At 43.1% G+C, this 25,023-nt stretch overlaps 1 protein-coding gene across 1 annotated transcript in view; it reads right to left on the bottom strand.

The window, feature by feature from the left end:
- Window positions 1–24,664, bottom strand: part of LOC131201972 (solute carrier organic anion transporter family member 1B3-like) — a 38,695-nt gene extending 14,031 nt beyond the window's left edge. Inside the window, exons 1-11 of the mRNA XM_058190455.1 lie at window positions 24,582–24,664; window positions 19,922–20,057; window positions 16,811–16,952; window positions 15,910–16,042; window positions 14,273–14,379; window positions 11,331–11,480; window positions 8,704–8,802; window positions 7,071–7,313; window positions 4,020–4,184; window positions 1,722–1,917; window positions 560–722 (exon numbers count right to left, since the gene is read on the bottom strand). Coding sequence (XP_058046438.1) covers window positions 560–722; window positions 1,722–1,917; window positions 4,020–4,184; window positions 7,071–7,313; window positions 8,704–8,802; window positions 11,331–11,480; window positions 14,273–14,379; window positions 15,910–16,042; window positions 16,811–16,952; window positions 19,922–20,050 — 1,527 coding nt within the window. The 5' untranslated portion in view covers window positions 20,051–20,057; window positions 24,582–24,664. The remainder of the gene's footprint in view (window positions 1–559; window positions 723–1,721; window positions 1,918–4,019; window positions 4,185–7,070; window positions 7,314–8,703; window positions 8,803–11,330; window positions 11,481–14,272; window positions 14,380–15,909; window positions 16,043–16,810; window positions 16,953–19,921; window positions 20,058–24,581) is intronic.
- Window positions 24,665–25,023: the final 359 nt, after the last annotated feature.

Below are 25,023 nucleotides of genomic sequence, written 5' to 3'. Positions count from 1 at the left end.
ATATCACACTGTTGACGGTGTTTCTAGGAGTTGAGATGACGACTTCTTTACTTTGATTATGGGTGTTTGAAGGATCCTGATTTCTTTACTTTGATTATGGGTGTTTGAAGGATCCTGATATCTACTGTTAATCACTGCAGTAGAAACCCATTTATTTATTTTGATCCCACCTTTATTATTTTTACAAATAACTCAAGGCGGTGACACATATCCAACACATCTTCCTCCTCCTATTTTCTCAACAACAACAATCCTGTGAGGTGGGTTGATCCGAGAGAGAGTGACTGGGCCAAAGTCACCCAGCTGGCTTTCGTGGCTAAGGCTGGATTTGAACCCAGAGTTTCCCGCTTTCTAGACTGCTGCCTTTACCACTAGACCAAACTGGCTCAGACATTGCTGTGTGAATTTAAAAATTAAGCCTTAGACTTTGTGCATCTTGTTTAAAAGAAAAAGGGAGGAAGCCAAAATCCTCTCGTGTGGGTTTTGCGCCTCTCATTTTTTCGCTCCTCGGATTCCAGCCCAGATACATACATGGAAAAAGTCAGACTTTTATCCTTACTGTTTCTTTCTTCAATCTGGTTATGTTTTTGCACCCAGCAAAACAGGCCGACACATATGTGAGTCCGTTATCTCCACAAACAGGATCCCACTGGCTTGTAGCACAGGTGCAGTTGGAATTGCAGGCTGAAGACAAGGAAGGCAGGTTCTGAGCAGCTGTGTTCCTTTAAAAGAAAGTGGGGGGAGAGAATTGCAGAAAGTTCTCCAGGAATTTCAATATAAAGCATCCAAAATGAGTCAAGATATTCTATCATCTATCATATCTATCACATATGCCTGCCTGCCTGCCTGCCTGCCTGCCTATCTATCTATCTATCTATCTATCTATCTATCTATCTATCTATCTATCTATCTATCTATCTATCTATCTATCTATCTATCTATCTATCTATCTATCTATCTATCATCTCTATCGATTCATCCATCATCCATCATCTCTATCTATCATCTATCCAATCCATCCATCCATCCATCCATCCATCCATCCATCCATCCATCCATCCATCCATCATCTATCTATCTATCTATCTATCTATCAACTATCCATCCATCTATCATCTATCCTATCTATCTATCTATCTATCTATCTATCTATCTATCTATCTATCTATCTATTCTATCCATCCATCTATATCTATCCTATCTATCGATCGATCTATCTATCTATCTATCTATCTATCTATCTATCTATCTATCTATCTATCTATCTATCTATCATATCTATCTATCTATCATCTCTATCCATCATCCATCAACTTTCTATCATCTATCTAATCTATTTTATTTATTTGATGTCCATCTCATAAGAGAATGACTCTGGGTGGCGTACAGCATAAAACATTACAATCATAATATATATCTCAAAAACAATAAAAGCAATAAAATTATGATTAAAAGATGAGACGGGAGGGAACCGAATGCGTAGGGGGGAAGGGGGAATTGCCTCTTAATTCACAAACCACCTCCAGTGAGAAATGCCAAAATCCAAAAGAAGGCCATCTCTGATGGGATACCTTAACTGGAATCTATTGATCATAGCCTGCAACCATGGTGTAAACTTATCTCAATGCCATACATACCTGGATGGTCTTCCAGCACTCATACACACACCATAAGCTTACAGACCTATGCATACTCACACACATATCAAAATATTGACCTACCCGTCATAGGTCACCGTCAATCCTGCCACTGGGTGGTTGTCACAACCCAGCATTAGATACAGAAACGTCAAGGCAAACCCGATGAATGATGCTGCGTATCCCATTTTTGTAGCACAAATCATTCCTAGCTTGCACTTTTTCATGATGAACCCACTTGAAAATATTCCAATGATGACCACCGGCAAAACAGCAACAGCTGAAATATATAGAGAAATAAACAAAGAGAAAGGGAAAGTCACATTCCTCTGTTGCTATCAGATACTCAAAATGAGTAAAAGAAACATGGACTGTTGTGGTCCACCAGCAGCCTGTGGAGCTGGCAGCGGAGTCAGACAGTGAGGAGGCTGGGGAGGACCATGGGCCAGTACTGGAGTCAGGGGAAAGCCCAGATGAGGGCTCTGCATTGGAGGCAGAGGTGGGGCCAGGGCCATCTGGGAGTGATGCACGGACTCCATAGAGGTGGACAGCAGAGAGGCAGAGGAACAGGAGGAGCCTGTTCCTAGTGCATGTGTGCAAAGAGTTGCTAAAAGGCAAGAGCAGCTAAAGCAAAAAGGATGGCTTGGGAGTAAGGCCAGGAGATGATTGGCCCCTCCCATAAGGCTTAAAAGAGCAGCAACAGCTCTTGGGCTCTTTGTAGGAAAGCAATGTTACTACATTTGTTTTGAGTCGGCATCTCTTGTTTCTGAACTTCGTGGGGTTCTTGCCAAGAAAAGCCTTTGGCAGGGTACCAAAGAAGACAAAGGTTTGTGATAAGGCTGAAGGACTTTTTCTGAAGAACTTGTTTTGGAATTAATTTGGACTAAGCTGAGAACGAAGTAATTCTCAGCTGTTCTAATAAAATATGTTTGTTTAGGACTGATTGTGTCCGGTAATAACTACTTGGGCCTGGGTCACAACATGGACATAATTGCAAACAGAGGGAAGAGGAGTATAGGTAGTCCTTCACTTACAATACTTTGTTAGAAGTTTCCAATGGCAGTGAAAAAAGTGACTTATGACCGTTTTTCACACTTCCAACTGTTGGAGCATCCCCACGGTCACGTGATCAAAAGTCAAATGCCTGACAAAATGCCTGTATTTATGACAGTGGCAATGCCCTGAAGTCATGTGATGACCTGTTGCAACCTTATGACAAGCAAAGTCAACGAGGAAGCCAGATTGACTTAACAACCGTGCTATTAGCAATAGCAGTAGCACTTAGACATATATACCGCTTCACAGTGTTTTACGGCCCTCTCCAAGTAGTTTACAGAGTCAGCCTGTCGCCCCCAATAATCTGGATCCTCATTTTACCCACCTCGGGAGGATGGAAAGCTGAGTCAACCTTGAGCCTGATGAGATTTGAACTGCCAAATTGCAGGCAGCCGGCAGACAGCTTAAGTAGCCTACAGTACTGGACTCTAACCACTGCGCCACTACAGCTCATGTTGTTGTTACTAATTTAACAACTGCAGGGATTCACTTAACCAATGCAGTTTGGGTAAGAGAGGTGTAACATGGGCCTCCCTCGGGGCCCCCAGAACTGTATGCAATGCTGCATTTTGTGCCAGCTATAACTTCTGAATATTCTTCAAGGCTAGCCCCACATAGAGTGTGTTGCAGTAGTCCGGGCAAGAGATGACTAGTGCCTGAATGCCTGATCATTAATTACATACTATTGACAAAATTAAAAATAAAATCAAATTTACATTTTCTTTTACATAAACACACCTACACACACACACACAGAGAGAGAGAGAAACACACACACAGAAACACACACATTAAGTGGGTTTCCTATCAAAGCAACCTGGTCTACCCAAATATGGGAGGGAGAATACTGCTTCCCTTTTGCCTTTCAGCCCCAATCCAATTAAGGAGAACCTGTGGTTTAGTGGTTAATACATCTGCCTAATAGGCGAGCAAGCCCAGGTTCGAATCCCAGAAGGGTATGGCTAGCTGATGAGAACTAAATAGTTCAGGTGCGCAGGCACAGATGGTTAAAAAACAGGACTTAATGATGTCCTGGCAGGTGGGTGGAGCCTCCCACTGCCGGTGCTACCAGTTCAGCAAGCTGGATAGAACCGGGGAGATTTCCTCACTGATACACATACACACACACACAAACATACAGAGAGACAGAGAGAGAGAATTGCCTCTCTCATTTATTTCTCAAAGTCCACCACCTTTGACTGAAAATATTGTTATTTAATATACTTGGCCTATTAGGAAGCTGTGGTAGAAGCAGATGTGGGTGTGTATTTGTGTGTAAAGAAGAGAAAAAATGATAACCAGACAGAGAGAGGGAGAGGGACTTGCCTGTTATAAAATTAGATCTCGACACTGACAGTCCATATTGCTGCTCCATATATTTTGCCTGGTAGGTCATGTAGCCAATAAAACTGCTAGCATTCAGCAGTGTTGAGCACAATAGTAATAAATACAGTTTGTTCCCCAACAATCTCTTCAGGGACTTGAAGAACTCTGGGGGGAAAAAAGGTAGAATATGTCTGTTAGCATATAGATATGAAAGATATCTACCAAATATTTGTCCAGAAAAGCTAAAAGTTATGATTTCTCCTGTCGTGTCTGACTCTAGGAAGTGGTGCTCATCTTCGTTTCTTAGCTGAGGGATCCAGCATTGTCCAAAAATGCTGGTCAGCATGATTATATGACAAGGCACATGGAATGCTGTTACCTTCCCACCGAAGTGGTACCTATTTATCTATTCGCATTTGCATGTTTTCAAATTGCTAGGTCGGCAGGAGCTAGAGCAGGAACAGGAGCTCACCCCGTTCACCCAGTGCTTGGGTCTCGAACTTCTGACCTTCCAGTTAACAAGCACGGCATCTTAACTGCTAGGCCAGGGGTGTCAAACTGGCGGCCCACAGGTCAGATGAATCACACGCAGGCCATCCAACTCCACGAATGGGAAGAACATCATCAAATGTCATGTGATGAGTGATATTTGTGCTAGGCCATCGCATCCCTCTTGTCCAGAAAGCCTTAGCAAAGCTGTGTCCGTCCCATAGTCCGAGCAATGCCTTCTGCTTTGCATCCCTGATTGTTGCTCTGGGTATTGACTCTATTGCCGGCCCACACCCTCTGGTTAAAATCAGATAACTAACAGCAAGAGACGTGTACCCTGGAGTTGTACACTCCAGCGATGGACTGTACTTGGATAGGTGTTGCTTCATGGGGCAAACCAGAATAGAAAACACGACGAGGTGAGCTAACTCTACCTTCCTGTAATGCTACATTGACAGAATCTTTTTAAGTCTGAAAGTAGAGTTCTTCCCCCAATCTCCTTTACAGCCTAAGAAACTAGGGAAAGTTTCCTATGAGCTTCTTGCCCTATTTACCAACCGACTGCAAGCTATCCTGTCTCTTATTGAATTGTTCCCTTGGCAGCATCTCTTTGCCCTGCCTCCCAAGTGTCAGCATTCCAGGGAAAACCCCCAACTCCAAGTAAAAACTCTAAAGCAAGCATCTTTCAAAGTTCTATTTACTAGGAAAGGTAAACTGGCACATCTGGGAAAAACAGAAACTGAGAGGTCTGGGGTTTCCCTCAGTAAATCAAAAACCCCAAAACCATCCCCTCACTCCTCAGTCAATCACATGCTCCCATCAGCATCCGTCCCATCTCGAGACAGCACTCCGACCACTCCTTTTCCAGATCAGTGGTGGGTTTCAAAAATTTTTAATACCAGTTCTGTGGGTGTGGCTTGGTAGGAGTCGCATGGCTTGGTAGGTGTGGCTTGGTGGGCATGACAGAGGAAGGTTACTGCAAAATCCCTATTTCCTCCCAATCAGCTGGGACTTGGGAGGCAGAGAATAGATGGGGGCGGGTCCAGTCAGAATTTTTACTACCGGTTCTCTAAACTACTCAAAATATCCACAATCGGTTCTCCAGAACTGGTCAGAACCAGATGCAGGATCGGCCTGACCTTGACCAACAGGAAGAATGCTATTATGTCTAAAGACAACTGTCAGGCCTGGAAACCATACTAGACTTTAGGGTTCCAGACGCTGCCACATTTTTCCCCTGAGGGGAAGAAGGGGGGTTGAGGGGTATGGTAACATTCTTCAAGCGGTCAAGGTCGGATGGTGTTCACATCTGCAGGAAGAGTGGCGAGAAGATATTCAAATGAATTGGGAGAACGTGAGACCATGTGACCAGCAAAGGGGTCAGGGGGGTGGGACTCTTGGGGTTTGTATAACTGGGAAAAGAATCCGGAAGTTCAGTTTTGGAATTTCACTCATCGTGTGCCAGTTTCCTCATGCTAGTAAAGAACTCTGAAAGACAATGGCTTCTGAGTTTTTTTTTATGCAGAAGAGGTTTTTCTGGAACCTTGATATTAACCTCTCTACTAACTCTCCCCTCCTACTTTCCCACACATGAGAAAGTGGCAGCACGGGAGCTTCTGGCTTAATATGGCTTCCAAAGCTGACACCAAGAGCATTCTCACATGCCATGACAGTAGGACTTTATTTACAGGTAGTCCTCGACTTACGACCCCAATTGAGCCCAACATTTCTGTCTCTAAGCAAGACACTTGTTAAAGGGCTTTGCCCCCACTTTACGATCTTTCTTGCCACAGCTGTTAAGTGAATCACTGCAGTTGTTAAGTAAGGGGCCCGGTCGTTAAGTGACTCTGGCGTCCCCATTGACTTTGCTTGTCAGAAGGTCGCAAAAAGGGGATCATGTGCAGCCGTCATAAATATGGACCGTTTGCCAAGCGTCTGAATTTTGATCGCATGACCATGTGGGGATGCTGCAAAGGTTGTGACTGGGAAAAAGGGGTCATAGGTCACCTTTTTCAGTGCCATTGTAACTTTTGAGCGGTCACTAACAAATGGCTGTAAGTTGAGGACTACCAATATAAGAAATTCTCAGCTTCTGCCTGTGGACCACTGCCACCAATCAACCCTGATATCCAACGTCAGGGTGCTCCCGAGTAGACTTGCCTATGCATGATGCTTCTCTATCTGTGACTTCCTGCTGTCTGGAACTTTACATGGAGATACCAGTGTCCCTATGTGGCCAGTGGAGGAAGCTCTGGTTCAAGGTCTGAAGCAAGAAGACTAGGAATCGTGGTTGCTAGGGCTGTGGCTCTAACTCTGTGTCCAATGTTCTGATTTCCATATCTCAGTCCTTCTCTTTTTGCTTTTCACCCCCATGATGGACCCCTCTTGATCTTCTCTTCTCCCGCTACAACAGATCTTGAAGCCTATCAATTTTCTCATCCTTACTGTAGAAAACAGTCCTGATCCAATTCTGACCCAGCCATATGGTCAGCTCTCCTAGAAGCCAGTTCTTGACCCTGGTTGAGTCTTGCCACAGCTAAACTGAATCATTTCAATGCTTACCACTTAATTGTCCAGAGTCTGCCATTCCACCTTCAATATTAAGCTTCTGTCCATGGCTATTGTCGATGTTGCTTTCCATGGGTTCCAGGTTTTTCTGGATGCAAGCATCCTTCTTTTTGTCCAGACTTTTAGGCAGGAACAAGAAAGGGATTCCGGAAATCAGAGCGATGACCCCGGCAACTAAAAAGCCCATCCACCATGCACCAACCCAACGTACATCAGTTGGACTGATAGTTATTGTATCTAGAATGAGGAATGGAAAAAGCTGGGTTCCATTATCTGGAACATTGGTCTCGTGGAGCTTTGTCAAGTCTGTGAGCGTTTCACAGATTCACAAACAACAATGCGGCTCTTTGCTTTCATAAATGTACAGGGTGAATGTCGGCATGGAAGAAGCTCTTGAGAGTTTGAGGGGAAGGGGAGGGAAGTGAACAAGGCAAGGATGTCTCCTCAAGGAACTGAATATGAAGGGCTTAGCATCTACAAGACGTCATGAAAATGAGTTTCAGGCATAAGCAACTGCAAGAGAGAATGAAACCTTTAGATGACAGAAAGTGGACAGATCTTTTGAGATAGGCTAGCTTGCCTCTCCTATCTCAAAATGGAGAGGAGAGGAGAGGAGAGGAGAGGAGTGGAGAGGAGACAAGACTAGAGGACAGGACAGGACAGGAGAGGACAAGACAGGACAGGACAGGACAGGACAGGATAGGACAGTTTGTCTTCAGAAGTTGTAGGTGCTCCCATCATTGGAGACTTTCAAAAAGAGACTGGACAACCATTTGTCTGAAATGGTATAGGGTCTCCTGCTAGAGCAGGAGGCTGAATTAGAACCGTGATGGCAAACCTATGGCACGTGTGCCTGAAGTGGCATGCGAGCCATGTTGCCTGGCATGCGCGGCGTTGCCCGTTCCTCTTCCAGGTTTCTGGAGCGCGTGCGCATGCGATGATCAGCTGTTCTAGAACAGGTTCACCATCAACTGGACTAGAACTCCTCCAAGGTCCCTTTCCACTCTATTATTCTATGTTGTAGGAAACTTAGACAGTGATTTGCCTACTGCCTAATATCCTACTGAGACTGTCCTCACCACTGCAAATTCAGGAGGTAAAATTCCACCTTTTAAGATTGATTAGTCATTGGTAGCTGCTCATCCCCCAAAGTCACTGGTTTGAGATGGACGGCTATTGCAGTTTAATAAATAAAGTTGTCCAGTCCATTTTTAAAGCCCCCTAAATCGGCTGCCATCCTCACATCTGGTGGCACCGAATTCCATATTTTTGCGATCCATTGGAGAAGCCATTGTTTCGTTTCATTGGTCCTGGATCTACCAGCATTTGGGTTCAATTGTGATCCTGAATACTAAGATTGTGAAAGAAGGCAAACAAAATTGGTCTTGGTTTTAAATATGGCTTTTACTGCCTTTTCCTTGAGCTGATTTTTTTTAAATGGTTCTGAGATTTATTTACTTTTTTCATTTAGAAGGGGATTATTCTGCCCCGCTAAGAATTCTGTTTGCTTTTAGTTTTACCCTTTCCAGTTCCACCACATCCTTTCTCAAATACAATGATACTAGATTTTCAGTGCCGGTTAACTGAGGCCAGCCAACTTTGCTGTCCAGTTCTTGTCCCATCTTACCCATGTCCACAAAACCAACGTCCACGTAGAGTCTGGCAAACACAGATCCCAAAAGGAAACTGGATAGTGGGCCAATCATGGCGATGGTGTGCAAAATGCCTGCAATAATGAAGGGGAGGAAAAATCAGCATTTGTTATATATATTCTTCACTGTTTTGTTTAGTCCATACCAGGGGACACTTCCAATATTTGATGTGATGGATAATGAAGCTGCAAAGATACACATTGAATGTGTTGTGTTCAAAGGTGGGATTCACATAATTTACCTACCGGTTCGCCCAGCACCAAAAACGTCAGTGTGCTTTGCTCGTGTGTGTGCCTTCCGCGCATGCGCCTGGCCTCAAGAACGTGCCTAAATAGGGCAGCATAGAGCGGGGATGGGGGGGGGTGGGCAAGCCCATCCATGATTTCTGCTACCGGTTCGCCCAAATGGGTCCAAACCGGCTCAACCACCTCTGGTTGAGTTCCTCCCTCTCCTCATTATAAAACCAGCAGTACCATTCTGAAGCTAAAGACAGGTGCTAATGTTCTTAGAAGAGACAGACCTTTACCATCTCAGAAGCTAAGCAGGGTTGGTTCTGTTTGTTAGTTGGATGAGAGACTGCCCGAGAATTTGAAACAATATCCAGGAAGAAGACAGCGGAAAACTACTTCCGTAATCAACAGATTTGCAAGAATGCCTTCATCAAGAGCAGGGATCTCCAAACTTAGCAACTTTAAAGACTTCTGGACTTCAGCTCTCAGAATTCCCCAGCCACAATGGCTGGTTGAGGAATTCTGGGAGTTGAAGTCCACAAGTCTTAAAATTGCCAAGAGATCCCTGAACTAGAGTTATGATTAGCAAGAGAGCATCTTTGCTTCTTATCAAACACTGTTTGTTGTTTTCACAGCTGAGCTAATAAAGAGGCATGTTTTCATAGCGCTGGAAGGCACTTTGGAGGTCTTCTAACAATAACAGAATAATAGAGTTTGAAGAGACTTTGAGAATCTTTAAGTCCAGCCTCCTGCTCGGGCAGGAAACCCTATACTAGTGATGGCTAACCTTTTACGTCAATGCGTGCTGATCTGCATGCCGGAGACGACATGCAAAACCATCCCGCCTGGATCACGCAGACTTGCTGGCCTTCGCACACGGGGGAGTGCCAAAACCTGGAAGAGCAGCGTTTCATCGCGCATCCGCATGCCGGCTCCTGAACTTCCGGTTTCTAGCATCGACGTGCACCTGACAAAAAGCTGGCTGTCACGCATGTGCCCGATGGAAACCCGGAAGTTCAGGTGCCGCCGCGCGCATGCACGATGGAACACTGCTCTTTTGGGTTTTGGCGCGCTCCCTGGTGCGCGAAGGCCAGCTGACCGGCGTGTGTGTATGCACGGAATGCGGAAGAGGAGCCAGCGAGACTGCGCATCCTTCGCGGGATGGTTCTGCATGCTGCTTCTGGCAAACGTTCCATAGGTTTGCCAACACGGCCCTATACCATTTCAGACAAATAGTTGTCCAGTCTCTTCTTAAAAACCTCCAGTGATGGAGCACCCATAACTTACAGAGGGAAGTCGTTCTATCGATTAATTGTTGTAACTTTAGTTCTAGGTTGGTTCTCTCCTTGATTAGTTTCCATCCATTGCTTCTTGTCCTGCCTTCAGGTCAGTGGTGGGTTGCTACCAGATCAGGTGAACCTGTAGCAGCGGCAGTGGAAGGCTCCGCCCACCATCCGTGCAAGCGCACGCACACACACAAGCGAACCGGTAGCGATGGGATTTGGAACCCGGCCCTGCTTTGGAGAATAGGTTAACCCTTCTGTTTTTTGGCAGCCTCTTAGATTTTTTTTTAATTTTTATTTATTTATTTATTTATTTTATTTTTTTATTTGCATTTATATCCCGCCCTTCTCCGAAGACTCAGGGCAGCTTACACTATGTCAAGCAATAGTCTTCATCCTATTTGTATATTATATACAAAGTCAACTTATTGCCCCCAATAATCTGGGTCCTCATTTTACCTACCTTATAAAGGATGGAAGGCTGAGTCAACCTTGGGCCTGGTGGGATTTGAACCTGCAGTAATTGCAAGCAGCTGCTGTTAATAACAGACTGTCTTAGCAGTCTGAGCCACCAGAGCCACCAGAGATATTGGAACACTGCTATCGTTAAATTAGGTGTGCCAACTCATTCTTTATATGTTTTAGCCTTCAGTCCTCTAATCATCTTTGTTGTTCTTCTCAGGCTCTTTTTTTTCTTGAGTCTCAACATCTTTTTATATCAGGCTTTTTATAGCAAAACTGGATGCCGTATTCCAAGTGTGGTCTTACAAAGGTGCTTATAAAGTGGTACTACACTTCACATGATCTTGATTCTATCCCTCTATTAATGCAGCCTAGGACTGTGATGGCTTTTTTTTCCCCTTCAGCTTTTCATGGGAATGTGGATTATGAATGCCAATTTCTATTATATCCAATAATGAATAGAATTAGCTGTGACCTAAATTCGGTATCTGATAATTTAGGAATTCCCCCGATTTGCCGAGAAGTAGGAAAACCAAAACTTGAATCATCCCAGCTTGAACATTCCCTATCCCTTCAGCATCATTAAGTTCAGATCAGGATTTGACAGACAAGCATTTTGGTCATTACTGATATAAAGAGGAACATCTTCTTCTCTAGAGAAATCATCAAGGTACGATATGCCCAGAGGAGTAATTGGGGTTTCTCCGATTCCACGTAGCAGATTCCCCAGCAAGACGAAAATCCATGCATAAGATGTAACAATTTTATGGTCACAGTCTGCAAAGAATAACAATTAAGGCAAGAAAAGTCATTACATGGGTCATATCTTTTGCTAAAAAACACTGATCGTCATACTTCTACAGAATAGAGTGCTAAATAATAAGTGTGGTGAAACAGGAGACGGAGGTATAATAGAATAAAAACGTGCTTATGATAATATACGACTAGCAATAACATATGACTCTGTCATTTGTCAGGTTTGGTACAGCAATCAAACGAGACAAGGACAGACTTCAACGGATAGATAGGACTGCCAAAATAAATAAATAAATAAATAAATAAACAATTGCAACCAGCTTGCCTTTCTGTACTGCACGAGCCAGAAACAGGGCTGAGAAAATATCTACAGACCCCTCACATCCTGGACCTAAACTGTTTCAGCTCCTCCCCTCAGGACATTGCTATAGAGCAGCGGTTCTCAACCTGTGGGTCGGGACCCCGTTGGAGGTCGAATGACGATTTGCCAGGGGTCACCTAAGACCATCGGAAATATGGCGAAGATATCAGCCTTTTTGAAAGACAATACGCAAGAAAGATACTTAAAGGAATGGAAAAAATGGATTGACTATATTCAACGTAGATATCAGACTAAGAGTTATCAGACTGTTTTTGAATGATTATGATGTATTATTTTTGATTGCTGTCGGGGGAAGTTAGGAATTGATGATTGTAGGGGTATAATTAAGTTGGGACGAAAATTTTTTAGCATATGTTTGTTTTATTTTTAACTATACCTTGTGCTCGTTCTGGGAAGTCGGGGGGGGGGGGAGGGGGATTGCGAAGGGAGGGGGGAGGAGGGGGGGAAAGAGGGAAAAAAAATTTGTAAAACTTTTTGAATAAAAAAAAAAAAAAGGAAATATGGGAAGTATACTTGTGAGTCGAAGAATCGCGCTCCAATGGTTGACTCTACAAGCCAGCTGCAGGCTCTTCAAATCGCTAGCCGAATTCGGCTTCAGGCGTGATCAATTAAAAAAGAGAGAAATCTTTGCTCTGATGTCTCCCTCTCAAGCCAGCTGCAATCACTCCCAATCACTAGCCTAATCTGGCTTCAGGCGCGATAAACTTAATAGGGGAGGAGTCTCCGCTTTAATAATACACCAAGACAAATTCCTTGTGTGTCCAATCACACTTGGCCAATAAAGAAGTCTATTCTATTCTATTCTATTCTATTCTATTCTAGTCTAGTCTAGTCTAGTCTAGTCTAGTCTAGTCTAGTCTAGTCTAGTCTAGTCTAGTCTAGTCTAGTCTAGTCCATTAATCTCATCTCATCTCTTATCACCATAGTGGCTAACCATCAAGAGATATTCTGTAGAATTAATCTGTACCAAAAGCAGTGGCACTAAAGTGGCATTTCCTGGATGTTTCCATAGTCAGGTGCATCCAAATAATGATACCCAAATCAGGATAAATCCGGCCAGCTATACTGTGACATTAGCTGGGTGATGTTCCATCAGCTTTTCCATAGATTTGAGCATAGTTTCCACATACACACACCCTGTATTTTCTCATGTAAGCTCTTTCTTTGAGTATGCAAAGTAGAAACTTTCTACTTTGCATACTCGACTTTCAAAGGCAGATTTGCAGGAGCAGACTCCATGCAGTGGCGTATTGTATTGGAGTCCATTTTGCTGGTTCTCATACGTATATTTGGTTAAAAAAAAATCCATGATGGATTTCTTTGCTTAATGTGGGAGACTGATATCCTCTGATGACACAATTAGCTATGTAAATAAAAGATTAGGGCCACCAAAGTAGGTGAAATTAAAGAGCATTGTTTTGTTGATAATAGGGAGAACTTTGGATTGGATCTTTGGAATGACAGGCCTCCAACACCAGAGTTGGAGTAACAGAGTTGGAAAGGACCTTGGAGGTCATCTAGTCCAACCCCCTGCTCACTCAGGAGACCTGTACTAGGAAGTCGAACCGCCGAACTGCCAACCTTTCTGAGGACCTACAGAGCTAGCTACAAGTTCTAAAGGGCTTTCTTAGAATCTAAATCTGCAATGTTGAATAATCATTTTGGAGCAGATTTGTTGATTATGCTTCGATCAATGCTATCTCTCAAGATCATGTCCTGCTCCATGAAGAACTCCCATGTTGAATTTCTCCCTTTTACTTCTCATGGTGTTGTGTCAACATCACCACCTAATGTATAGTGACCAGACATCCCGCTTTTGGTGGGACAGTCCCGCATTTTAATAATTTGTCCCGCGGCAATTCCAAAAAGTCCCCATTTTTTTTTGTTTCACTCCCATTCTGAAAATGGGAGGCGGCAATGCAAGAGGAGGAGGCGGAGAAGGAGTGGCGGAGAAGGGGGCGCGAGAGGGAGGAGAGACGTTGCTTGACTTCACCCGAGACGAAGAGAAGAGCGGAGAGGAGAGCCGAGGAGAGCCGAGCCTGCCTGGAAGAGCTGAGAGGAGAGCCGAGCCTGCCTGGAAGAGCGGAGAAGCAGCAGCTGCTCCTCCTCCTTCAGGCAGGTGGCAAGACTCAGCGTGCATGCACAGCCCCCCCCCCCATCAATGGTGTCCCGCTTTGCCATCGCTGAAATCTGGTTACTTTAACCTAATGGTATCATCCGGAGGAAACTTCTAATGGTGTGGCATCACTATGCCCACTCAGTGGCACTTAGCAAAGATGACACGTGAGTATGGAAACGTTAAGATTATAATTTGTGGTAAGAGACGTAATATGTTGCACCAAAGACACGAATTAGCATATAACATTTTGATTTACAGGCAACTTCATACCAGCAATTCAAAAGACAGGTCACTATAATTGATTATTCTTACCTGACCTTGGCATCCCTTTTATCGTGGGCAAATCCTGGGGATTTAATAAGCAGGGAGAGAAACTGGAAATGTTGTTTGATGTGAAGGATATTGTGTCATATTGATAACTGGAAAGGAAAGAGGTTAATCCTAGTGTGTGTACAAATACATTTAGAGGTACTGTATTTTTCGGAGTATAAGACACACTTTTTCCTCCCTAAAAGAGGGTGAAAATTTGGGTGCATCTTATACACCGAATGTAGCCCCGCCCACCCACCGGCTCCCATCTTTGGCCTTTGCCTCCCAGCAATTTGCTTTCTTGCAGCAAACAGGCTGTTTCGGTTTCAGCTTCAGCACAGCCTGATTAGCACAAGCAGCTGATTGTCGGTTGGATCTGTCTCCCAACCATCATCTGTTTCAGGCTGCAGGGATTGCCATGGCCTATTGCCACTATGTGTGCCCCATTTTTGGCCTCTGCTGTTTGCTGTTTGCTGTTTGCTGCAAGGAGGCAAATGGCTGGGAGGCAGAAGCAGAGGCAGATTTTTTTTTCTTCTTTCTGACATTTTCCAAATTATATCCTTGTCTGGTGGAGTATGCTCATTTCCCCAGTATTTTGCAAATATGACCCTTGCTGCTGTCAATACATGCAAAACTAAATATGTGGTCCCTTTATCATAACCGTAGCTTCTTCTCCGGTAAGATTACACTACTAACCAGAGCATCCAAACATTTGCTAGACCAATTCTTGATTACAGCTCATCTGTCTGGAACCCGCACTGCATATCGGACATTAATACAATTGAGCGAGTCCAGAAATATTTCACAAGAAGAGTCCTCCACTCCTCTGCTCACAATAGAATCCCTTATGCCACCAGGCTTCAAATCTTGGGCTTAGAACTACGCCATCTTCAGTATGACCTGAGCATACATGTAGCTCATAAAATCATCTGCTACAATGTCCTTCCTGTCAATGACTACTTCAGCTTCAACTACAACAATACATGAGCACACAATAGATTCAAACTTAAAGTGAACTGCTCCAATCTTGACTGTAGAAAATATGACTTCAGTAACAGAGTGGTCAATGCCTGGAATGCACTACCAGACTCTGTGGTCTCTTCCCAAAATCCCCAAAGCTTTAACCAAAGACTATCTGCTGTTGACTTCACCCCATTCCTAAGAGGTCTGTAAGGAGCGTGCATAAGAGCACCAGTGTGCCTACCGTTCCTGTCCTAATGTTCCCTTTAGTTGTATTCATTTTATGTTTTCAATTTATGCTTATATATATTATTTAATATGTATTTGATGAAATAAATAAATAAACCCTCCGGCATTATTCCTAACCATTTCTATTAGATATCTATGCTCAAGCACAGTAATTCTTTTTTGTCAACTTGTATTTAGAGTCAGGGATGCTATATGACCCCCCTCCCCCATTCCATTGTTTGTACAATATGGGCTTCCTACTTCTCTATGACTAACAAAATGAATGTAGGTCCTTTCCGAACGCCCCTAGATGAGACAAATCTAAATGACTCACTCACATAACTGGTGGAGTTTTGTATGGGTCCCGCATCGATATTTTATGAACCTTTTACAATAAAGGTCTTCTATGAAACGAGATGAAAGAGATCACTTTTTCTCACTCTCATACTTACTATCCCATGAAGAAATGAGGCAATGCCATCAAAAAGCTCCCCAAAGACATGATAAAACAACCAAAGGCGATGATCTTTGGCCGATGAAATTTTGCCCCGAAGTAACTCACAAATGCAATCACCAACAAATTTCCTGGGAAGATAAGATAGAAGCTCTCCATTAGGGCATGATGCCATACAGAACAAGAGAATAACAGACTTGGAAGAGACCTTGGAAGTCTTCTAATCTAACCCCCTGCCCAGGCAGGAAACCCTACACCATTTCAGACAAATGGCTATCCAACATTTTCTTAAAAATTTCCAGTGTTGGAGCACTCACTGCTTCTGGAGGCAAGTTGTTCCATTGATTAATTGTTCTAACTGTCAGGAAATTTCTCCTTAGTTCTAAGTTGCTTCTCTCCTTGATTAGTTTCCACCCATTGCTTCTTGTCCTGCCCTCAGGTGCTTTGGAGAATAGCTTGACTCCCTCTTCTTTGTGGCAGCCCCTGAGATATTGGAACACTGCTATCGTGTCACCCCTAGTCCTTCTTTTCATTAAACTAGACGTACCCAGTTCCTGCAACCGTTCTTCATATGTTTTAACTTTCAGTCCACTAAATCATCTTTGTTGTTCTTCTCTATATTTTTCTAGAGTCTCCACTCTTGCTTGGTGGGTGTGGCTTGGTGGGTGTGGCAGGGGAAGGATACTGCAAAATCCCCATTCCCTCCCCACTCCTGAGGGAAGGATATTGCAAAATCCCCATTCCCACCCCACTCTGGGGCCAGCCAGAAGTGGTATTTGCCGGTTCTCAGAACTGCTCAAAATTTCCGCTACCGGTTCTCTAGAACCTGTCAGAACCTGCTGGATTTCATCCCTGCCTCAAGCCCTCCAGTTGTCTTCCTGGTTTTGGGTTCCACCTACCCATTTCGAAGCCTCCGTCGATGAAGCCAGCTGTTGAAGAAGGAATGCCAAATCTCCTTTCCAGTTGTGTGAAGGAACTTTTCATCGTGGCCCCAGCGTATGCTTTACTAAAATACGAAAATGCCAGGGCAGCAAGGAAAACCTGAGAAAAGATGGGATTGAGCGAGAGGGCAGGAGAAAGAAAGAAAGAAAGAAAGAAAGAAAGAAAGAAAGAAAGAAAGAAAGAAAACTCTAGTTTTCTCTAGAAAAATGAGACTACTGTTTCCAGCCCTTGAAGGATTCAAGATCTTTTGAAGAATACATCTGGGTTTTCTCTCCATCCCATCACACCACCAGAAAAGAAAGTTAGGAGGTTGCTGGTTTTAGCCACTTTTTAATGGCAAAGGGTTATTTTAAAATTGTATACAGGTAGTCCTCGTCTTATGACCACAATGGAGCCCAACACTTCTGTTGCTAAGCGAGATATATGTTAAGTGAAGTTTTGCCCCATTTTTACATTTCTTGCCACAGTTGTAAAGTGAATCACTAGAGATGTGGTTGGGTGGCTTAGGAAGGCAACAACATCCAAGAGAAAGAACATAAACCTACAATAAACACACTGACAAACAACAACAAAATAGTAAAACCAAATGACAAACCAAGGAAGACTACTGTAAGTCCTTCCTTCCTTCCTTCCTTCCTTCCTTCCTTCCTTCCTTCCTTCCTTCCTTCCTTCCTTCCTTCCTTCCCTCCCTCCCTCCCTTTCTCTCTCTTTTCTTTCTCTGTAACTGTAACTTTGTTGCTTGTATCCTTACGATTTATATTGATATTGATTGTTTCCAGATTGCTTATTTGTAGCCTGTGACTATCATTAAGTGTTGTATCATTAAGTGTTAAATTTGTACCCTATGACTATCGTTGTTGTAAGTGTTGTACCTTGATGAAGGTGTCTTTTCTTTTATGTACACTGAGAGCATATGCACCAAGACAAATTCCTTGTGTGTCCAATCACACTTGGCCAATAAAAATTCTATTCTATTCTATTCTATTCTATTCTATTCTATTCTATTCTATTCTATTCTATTCTATTCTATTCTATTCTATTCCTCCCTCCCTTTCTCTCCTTCCTTTCTCCTTCTCTCCTTCCTTCTCACTCTCCTCTCCCTTATCTGCATTACTCTTTCTTTCTTTCTTTCTTTCTTTCTTTCTTTCTTTCTTTCTTTCTTTCTTTCTTTCTCTTTCTTTCCTTCCTTCCTCCCTTCCTTCCTTCCGTCTTTCTTTCTTTCTTTCATTCTTTCTTTTTCTTTCTTTCTTTTTCTTTTTCTTTTTCCTTCCTTCCTGCCTTCCTTCCTTCCTTCCTTCCTTCCTTCCTTCCTTCCTTCCTTCCTTCCTTCCTTCCTTCCTTCCTTCCTTCCTTCCTTCCCCCGCTCCCACTGGCTGATAATTGCTTAAAAATTATCCGGTTTGTCAACATCTTCTTTTCTCCTGATTATATAAGCTAAAAGCTACAATCATTGGTATAAAATGGTTACAGGTGAGTTGACAAAAAAATTCTCACTTTGAACTTTGGGATGTTTATGGCTGTGCGGCGCATGGTAATCAAAGGTCAGGGTTTTGTCCCATTCTTGTTTATCTACTGGCTAGCAGATGCATTGGTTTGCTGAAGGGGACTGGAAAATGTTGAAAGATAAACTTTCATTCTAATGTATCTTGAGGAGAGCAGTTTGGTGGAATATTCAGATCAATTTCCCTGATAACAGGGATGGAAATTTCAGTTTTCTTGACCCATGGATTGATCCCACCTCCTAGAAGGAAAGAACGATGGAATCTTCCAGAGCAGGGGTGTCAAACTTGCAACAACTTGTTGTTGTCATCATGTCATGTATCGCAACTTTTTTCCCCTTCCCTAAACCGGGGGTGAGCGTGGCCAGCACATGACACATCTGGCCCGTGGGCCACGAGTTTGACACCCCTGTTACAGTTTAAGATCTTGTCTTTGTTTCTCCCAAAGCAGAATAGCTTTAGATACAGATTAACAGAGTTGGAAGGGACCTTGTAGGTTATCTAGTCCAACCCCCCGCCCAAGCAGGAGATCCTACACCAGTGATAGCTAACCTTTTTTCGGGCCTTCCAGGCCCACCAGAAGTCGGGAAACGGACAGTTTCCAGCCTCCAGAGGGCCTTCAGGAAAGCCTCTGGAGCCTGGGGAGGACAAAAAACAGGCCTCCCCACTGGGCCATCGCGTGCCAAAAGCGGGGGTCGTGTGGGGGGGTGTCGCGCACATGTGTGCCCACACCCATAATTCAATGTGCCCCCGTGCCCCACTACCCCACTCATGCTCGTGGAATCCCCCTGCGTTCCCCTCGCTTTTGGCATGCGATGGCCCAGTGGGCTCAGTAGGCCTGTTTTTTGTCCTCCCCAGGCTCCAGAGGCTTTCCTGAAGGCCCTCCGGAGGCTGGAAACAGTCCGTTTCCCGACTTCTGGTGGGTCCGAAAATCAGCTGGAGCTGAGCTAAGGCAACGCTCATGTGCCCATAGATATGGCTCCGTGTGCCACAGGTGGCATGTGTGCTATAGGTTCGCCATCATGGCCCTACACCAATTCTGACAAATTGCGGTCCAGTCTCTTCTTGAAAGCCTCCAGTGATGAAGCTCCCACAACTTCGGAAGGCAACTTCTGTTCCACTGGTCGATTGCTCTTGCTGTCAGAAAGTTCCTCCTTATTTCTAGATTGAATCTCTCCTTTCAACAACTCACACCAGTCCCAAGTGCTCAAGAAGTTGCTTGAGAAGGGTGGTTGTGCGTTTTTAAACCAGATTGCCTGAAGATCCATTCAGGGGCACCCAACTACTTTGAAATGACATTTCTCCAGTTACGGTTCCAATGCCTTTCACACAAAGATCTTTCGAAACAGCCTGCAGTCTCAAAACTCTGACAGCAGAAGGACGATCATCCGGTGTCAGTCCTGGAAATACCATGTCTTTATCTGGAAGGCCTCCTTGTTGCAAAATTGAATACATTTTATATATAAATATATATATATATATAAAATATATATAAAAACATATATATATAAAAACATATTAAACATATATATATATATTTAAAAAAAGAATAATAATAAGGTATTAAACCTTGATTCCTTGACAGCCAGTTGTTTTTTGCTTTAACGGTCGTTCGTTGGTAGTTTTCTCCTCTGGTGGTTTGGTGTTTATTTCCATGGCTGATTTGTTCGTGGGGTCAATATCCGCCTGTTTCATCATTAGGTGTCTTGGGTGGAAGATAAAAATAAAATTCTCAGGTTATTGTTTCACTAGCTGGATACCCATGCTTCGCTACGAAATTATGTGATCGGGCTTGATAAATTGACACTTACAGGTTGAAAATTAATGAGTAGTTATGATTGGCTTCTTCTCTCCCCTTCTCTTTCTCAGCCTTGCCCCATACAAGCCTCCCCATCCTATCCGCTTCTGTCCCTCAGCCTTGCCCCACAGAAGCCTCCCCTATCCTACCCTGTTATCTCCCTCAGCCTTGCCTCACAGAAGCATCCCCTATCCTATCCCCTGCTGTTGCTGCTGTGAAAGTAAAACTGAAAGTGAAACTCCTCTCCTTTGCTTGTATTTTGCATTTAGAACAGAATTCTTTTTAGATGGGGAAGGGGACTAGAACTCCTTAGCATCAGAGCATGTTAATCATAATATAGGAAATACTAATGCTCTGATGGTCATTTCGAAAAATCCTTTCTTAGTGAGCACCTAGAAACCAAGGGGAAGATACATGGTGAATTTCAAATTTGTAGGCTTTACAGTTCTGGAGATTTTGTAATTACAGCATGAGTGGTTTTTGCTTTTAAATATATAGATAAATGTCTATGCTCAGTGATTCAGATCATGGTTGTTTCCTAAGACATTTTCCAGGTGTCTTTACTATCCTACATTCTACTGTCCACAGTGTGAGAGGTGTCCTCATACTACATAATCAGAGACTGATTTGAATCTTTTAGTTCTTACAACATGATAGATGCAGGCAGAGTAATATACCTATCCTCCCAAAAATGACAATTTTTGTGGCCATTTTAATGATACTAGATCTGTACTAGAAACATCTAGACAACCAGCAGATGGCAGCAGAGACATGTAAAATCTCCACCTTTTTCAGACCATCTAGAGCAGAGGTGGGAAACTACGGCTCCTTTATGACCTGTGGACTTCAACTCCCAGAATTCCTGAGCCAGCCATGTTGGCTGGGGAATTCTGGGAGTTGAAGTCCACACATCTTAAAGTTGCCAAGTTTGGAGACCCCTGTTGAAGAGAATCAGCCAATGTACCATGCAAGCCTACCTATACAGAATTCACTTCCTGCTATCCCGGAAACGGACACCATTTTATTTATTTATTTATTTATTTATTTATTTATTTATTTATTTATTTTGTCATAATATATGTAGGTATCATACAAAAAGATTATATAATATATAAACACATATATGGGTAAATATAAGGAGGTATAAGCATATATGTATATAGGAAGAAGAAAAGAAAAACAATAGGACAGGAACGGTAGGCACATTTTGTGCGCTTATGCACACCCCTTACGGTCCTCTTAGGAATGGGGTGAGGTCAATAGTAGAAAGTTTTTGGATAAAGCTTTTAGGATTATGGGAAGAGACCACAGAGTCAGGTAAAGTATTCCAAGCACTGATGATTCTGTTACAGAAGTCATATTTTCTGCAATCTAGATTAAAGCGGTTTACATTAAGTTTAAATCTATTGGTTGCCCTTGTATTATTGCAATTGAAGCTGAAGTAGTCTTTAACAGGAAGGACATTACAATAGACAATAGACCTTCAACAAGACCTAAGTTTAACTCACAGAATCATCTATTGTAATGTCCTTCCTGTCAAAGACTACTTCAACTTTAATTGCAATAATACAAGGGCAACCAATAGATTTAAACTTAATGTAAACCGCTTTAATCTAGATTGCAGAAAATATGACTTCTGCAACAGAATCATCAGGGCTTGGAATACTTTACCTGACTCTGTGGTCTCTTCCCATAATCCTAAAAGCTTTAACCAAAAACTTTCTACTATTGACCTCACCCCATTCCTAAGAGGACCATAAGGGGCGTGCATAAGCGCACAAACGTGCCTACTGTTCCTGTCCTATTGTTTTTCTTTTCTTCTTCCTATATATGTTTATATGTGTATATACTATATAATCTTTTTGTATGATGTTGTGACAAAATAAATAAATAAAATAAATAAATAGATGATTCTATGAGTTAAACTTAGGTCTTGTCGTAGGCGATGGAGTTCCAAGTTTTCTAAGCCTAGGATTTCAAGTCTGGTGGGATAAGGTATTTTGTTGTTTTCAGAGGAATGGAGAACTCTTCTTGTAAAATATTTCTGGACACGTTCAATTGTATTGATGTCAGAGATGTGGTGAGGGTTCCAAACAGGCGAGCTGTATTCTAGAATTGGTCTAGCAAATGTTTTATATGCTCTGATTAGTAGTGTGGTGTTTTTGGAAAAGAAGCTACGCAAGATTAGGTTTACAACTCTTAGAGCTTTTTTTTTGTTATGTAGTTGCAGTGGGCTTTGGCACTTAGATCATTTGACATGAAAACTCCAAGGTCTTTAATGGAAATGGGGTATTTTGGGGACCAGATGCAATTCTTAGCTTGTGAGAATTGTGGCTGCTTCCAAACTGGCGCCCCCTTGTGGGATGATGCAAGATGCCTTCTGTATAGCAAGGCTGCAAGGCATATTGGCTGATTCTCTTTCAGAAAGACAATCTTTGACTTAGAATTAGACTTAGAATAACTTTATTGTCACTTTGAATGTACAGTAATCGGCGTACGTTAAAAAAAAATTTCATTGCATACAGCTCTCAAAGGGTCACCACCTCCAATATACACTACATAAACATGACAAGATAAAGGGGAAAGTAGGGAAGTAGAGCAAAACGTGGTGGGATGGGGAGGAGGACCACGTATGACCCAAGGGCTGTGGGGATCCAGGAAGTAGAGGCAAGGGACTCAGTGAGGCAGAATGGGAAGGGGGAGATAGGCAGGTGGGAACCATTTCAGTGTCCCTGCGGTCAATCATAAAGTTGAGTGGGTTTCCAAACACCTAAATTGTGATTATGTGACTGTGGAGCCAATGACTACAGGCAGGGGTGGGATTCAGCCGGTTTGGACTGGTTCGGGCGAATCGGATGCTAATTTTACACCTGGTTCGCCGAACCGGTAGTTGCAAGGACTGGCTGGCCCCGCCCACCCCACCCGTCCCCTCCCAAGAGTCTCCACATGGCCTGTTTGGATGCCAGGTATGTGAAGCGCCCATGTGGAGGCTCTGAGAGGACAAAAAAATGGGTCTCCCGGAAGTTCCAGAAGTCTGGAAATGGGCCCGTTTCCAGTCTCTGGAGGGCCTCCGGAGCTCGGGGGAGGCCATTTTTACCTCTGGAGCTGTACTAAAGGGGGGAGGGTGAAACGCCCTCCCCCCTTTAGTACAGGAGGCTGAGCAGGCTACGCCCACCATGGCCACGCCCACCCAGCAACTGGGTAGAGAACTGGTGGCTAAATTTGTAAATCCCACCCCTGGGTACGAGTCATAAGTCTCTTTGTTCAGAACCTTCGTAATTTCAAACAGTCACTGTACAAACGGATATAAGTCAAGGACTACTTAGACAACGAAGCAATCAGAAAGTCTGGCTTTGAAAGAGGTTGTTACTTTATAAGTTGGGCATTAATGTTATTTATAAAGCCTTAGGCAGTGATGGGATTCAGCCAGTTCGCACCCCTTCTGGAGAACCGGTTGTTAACTGTCTGAGCAGTTTGGCAAACTGGTTGTTGGAAGAAATCATTAGGGCAGAGAACCGGTTGTTAAATTACATGAATCCCACCACTGGCCTTAGGGCAGAGGGTCTCCAAAACTTGGCCACTTCAAGACTTGTGGATTTCAACGCCCAGAATTGCCCAGCCAGCCATTTCAAGATCTAGATGTTCTTCATGATCATTTCCCAACCTTCTTGAGAAGTTCAGCATTATACTAGTACTTCAGATCAGGGATCTCCAACCTTGGCCACTTTAAGACTTGTGGACTTCAACTCCCAGAATTCCTCAGCCAGCTTTGCTTTGCTGGCTGAGGAATTCTGGGAGTTGAAGTCCATAAGTCTTAAAGTGGCCAAGGTTGGAGACCCCTGCTTCAGATGGAGTACTTTTTGGGTTGCTGAAATGCTCCACATTAGCAAGGTTGGTTGTAACTGATTCAAGTAATAAGGAAAATGATTTTTTTGTAGGGTTACCCACTTCTCTTTTTTTAAAGATGTTTTTCAAAGAATATGCTCCCATTTACCTGGGACAGAAGTCCCAACTGAATCTTTTGCAACAAGACTCTACAAAAGTTATGTAGGAGACATCCTCAGCACACAGAAAATAAGACAGGGGTATTTATTTTAATACACAGGAAAAGCTCAAATAAATAGGATAAGCTGTTGAGGTCTCTGGAGGAAATTGCCATTATAGCACAATCATAGGGGGCAGTTGAAAAATGAGGAAGAAGTAAATGGAAATGATGTAAAGAGTTCTCCAAGCTGAAATAAATTATATTAAATATAATCAATATTTAAGGGCATTCAGCCTCCTCCAGTCTATTAAATCAACACAATCCAGGATCAGCAGGTTATTTTAGACAGCGTATAGAAATCCTATCCATAGAAGTTCCTCAGCAGAAGCCAATAGCGATCAGCGGATTGTACGATATCCAAGAAGAAGTAAAAAAAAAAAGCTTACCTGGGTTATGGATCCAGTTCTGCAACGATTATGGTATCATGGGCAAAAAGTTGCAAAAAGAATTCCTGTCTTCAAGTGAGGGGATTCTGAAGTCCGTTTAGGAAATCATTAACTTTCTTAGCTTCCTAAAATAAACAAAACATTTCCCCCTCCCCCACCTCCACAACATTTGTGTGTTTTTTCCTTTTTCAAAAATAAACATTGTAGAACAAAAATGTTCTGAATGTAATCTTGGCACATTGGTGTCTTTGCTTTGAAAACAGCAGTGGGCTTGTTTGAATAGGGGAAAATGTTCATTGTTTCTTTTTGATTTCTGCTGTTGTTTCGCTCAAATCTCTTCCAGGGAAAAAGTATCCATCCACAATGGAAAAATAATAGAATAAACAAGCAGAATTTGCCTTTGCATTCAAATATCCTTTCCCAGAAAAGTCTTACAGTGATT

Source organism: Ahaetulla prasina, chromosome 7, assembly GCF_028640845.1.
Source record: "Ahaetulla prasina isolate Xishuangbanna chromosome 7, ASM2864084v1, whole genome shotgun sequence".
In the NCBI taxonomy this organism is placed as follows: domain Eukaryota; kingdom Metazoa; phylum Chordata; class Lepidosauria; order Squamata; family Colubridae; genus Ahaetulla; species Ahaetulla prasina.
Note: the sequence above shows the minus strand (reverse complement) of the source record. Positions and strands in the feature narration are given on the sequence as shown.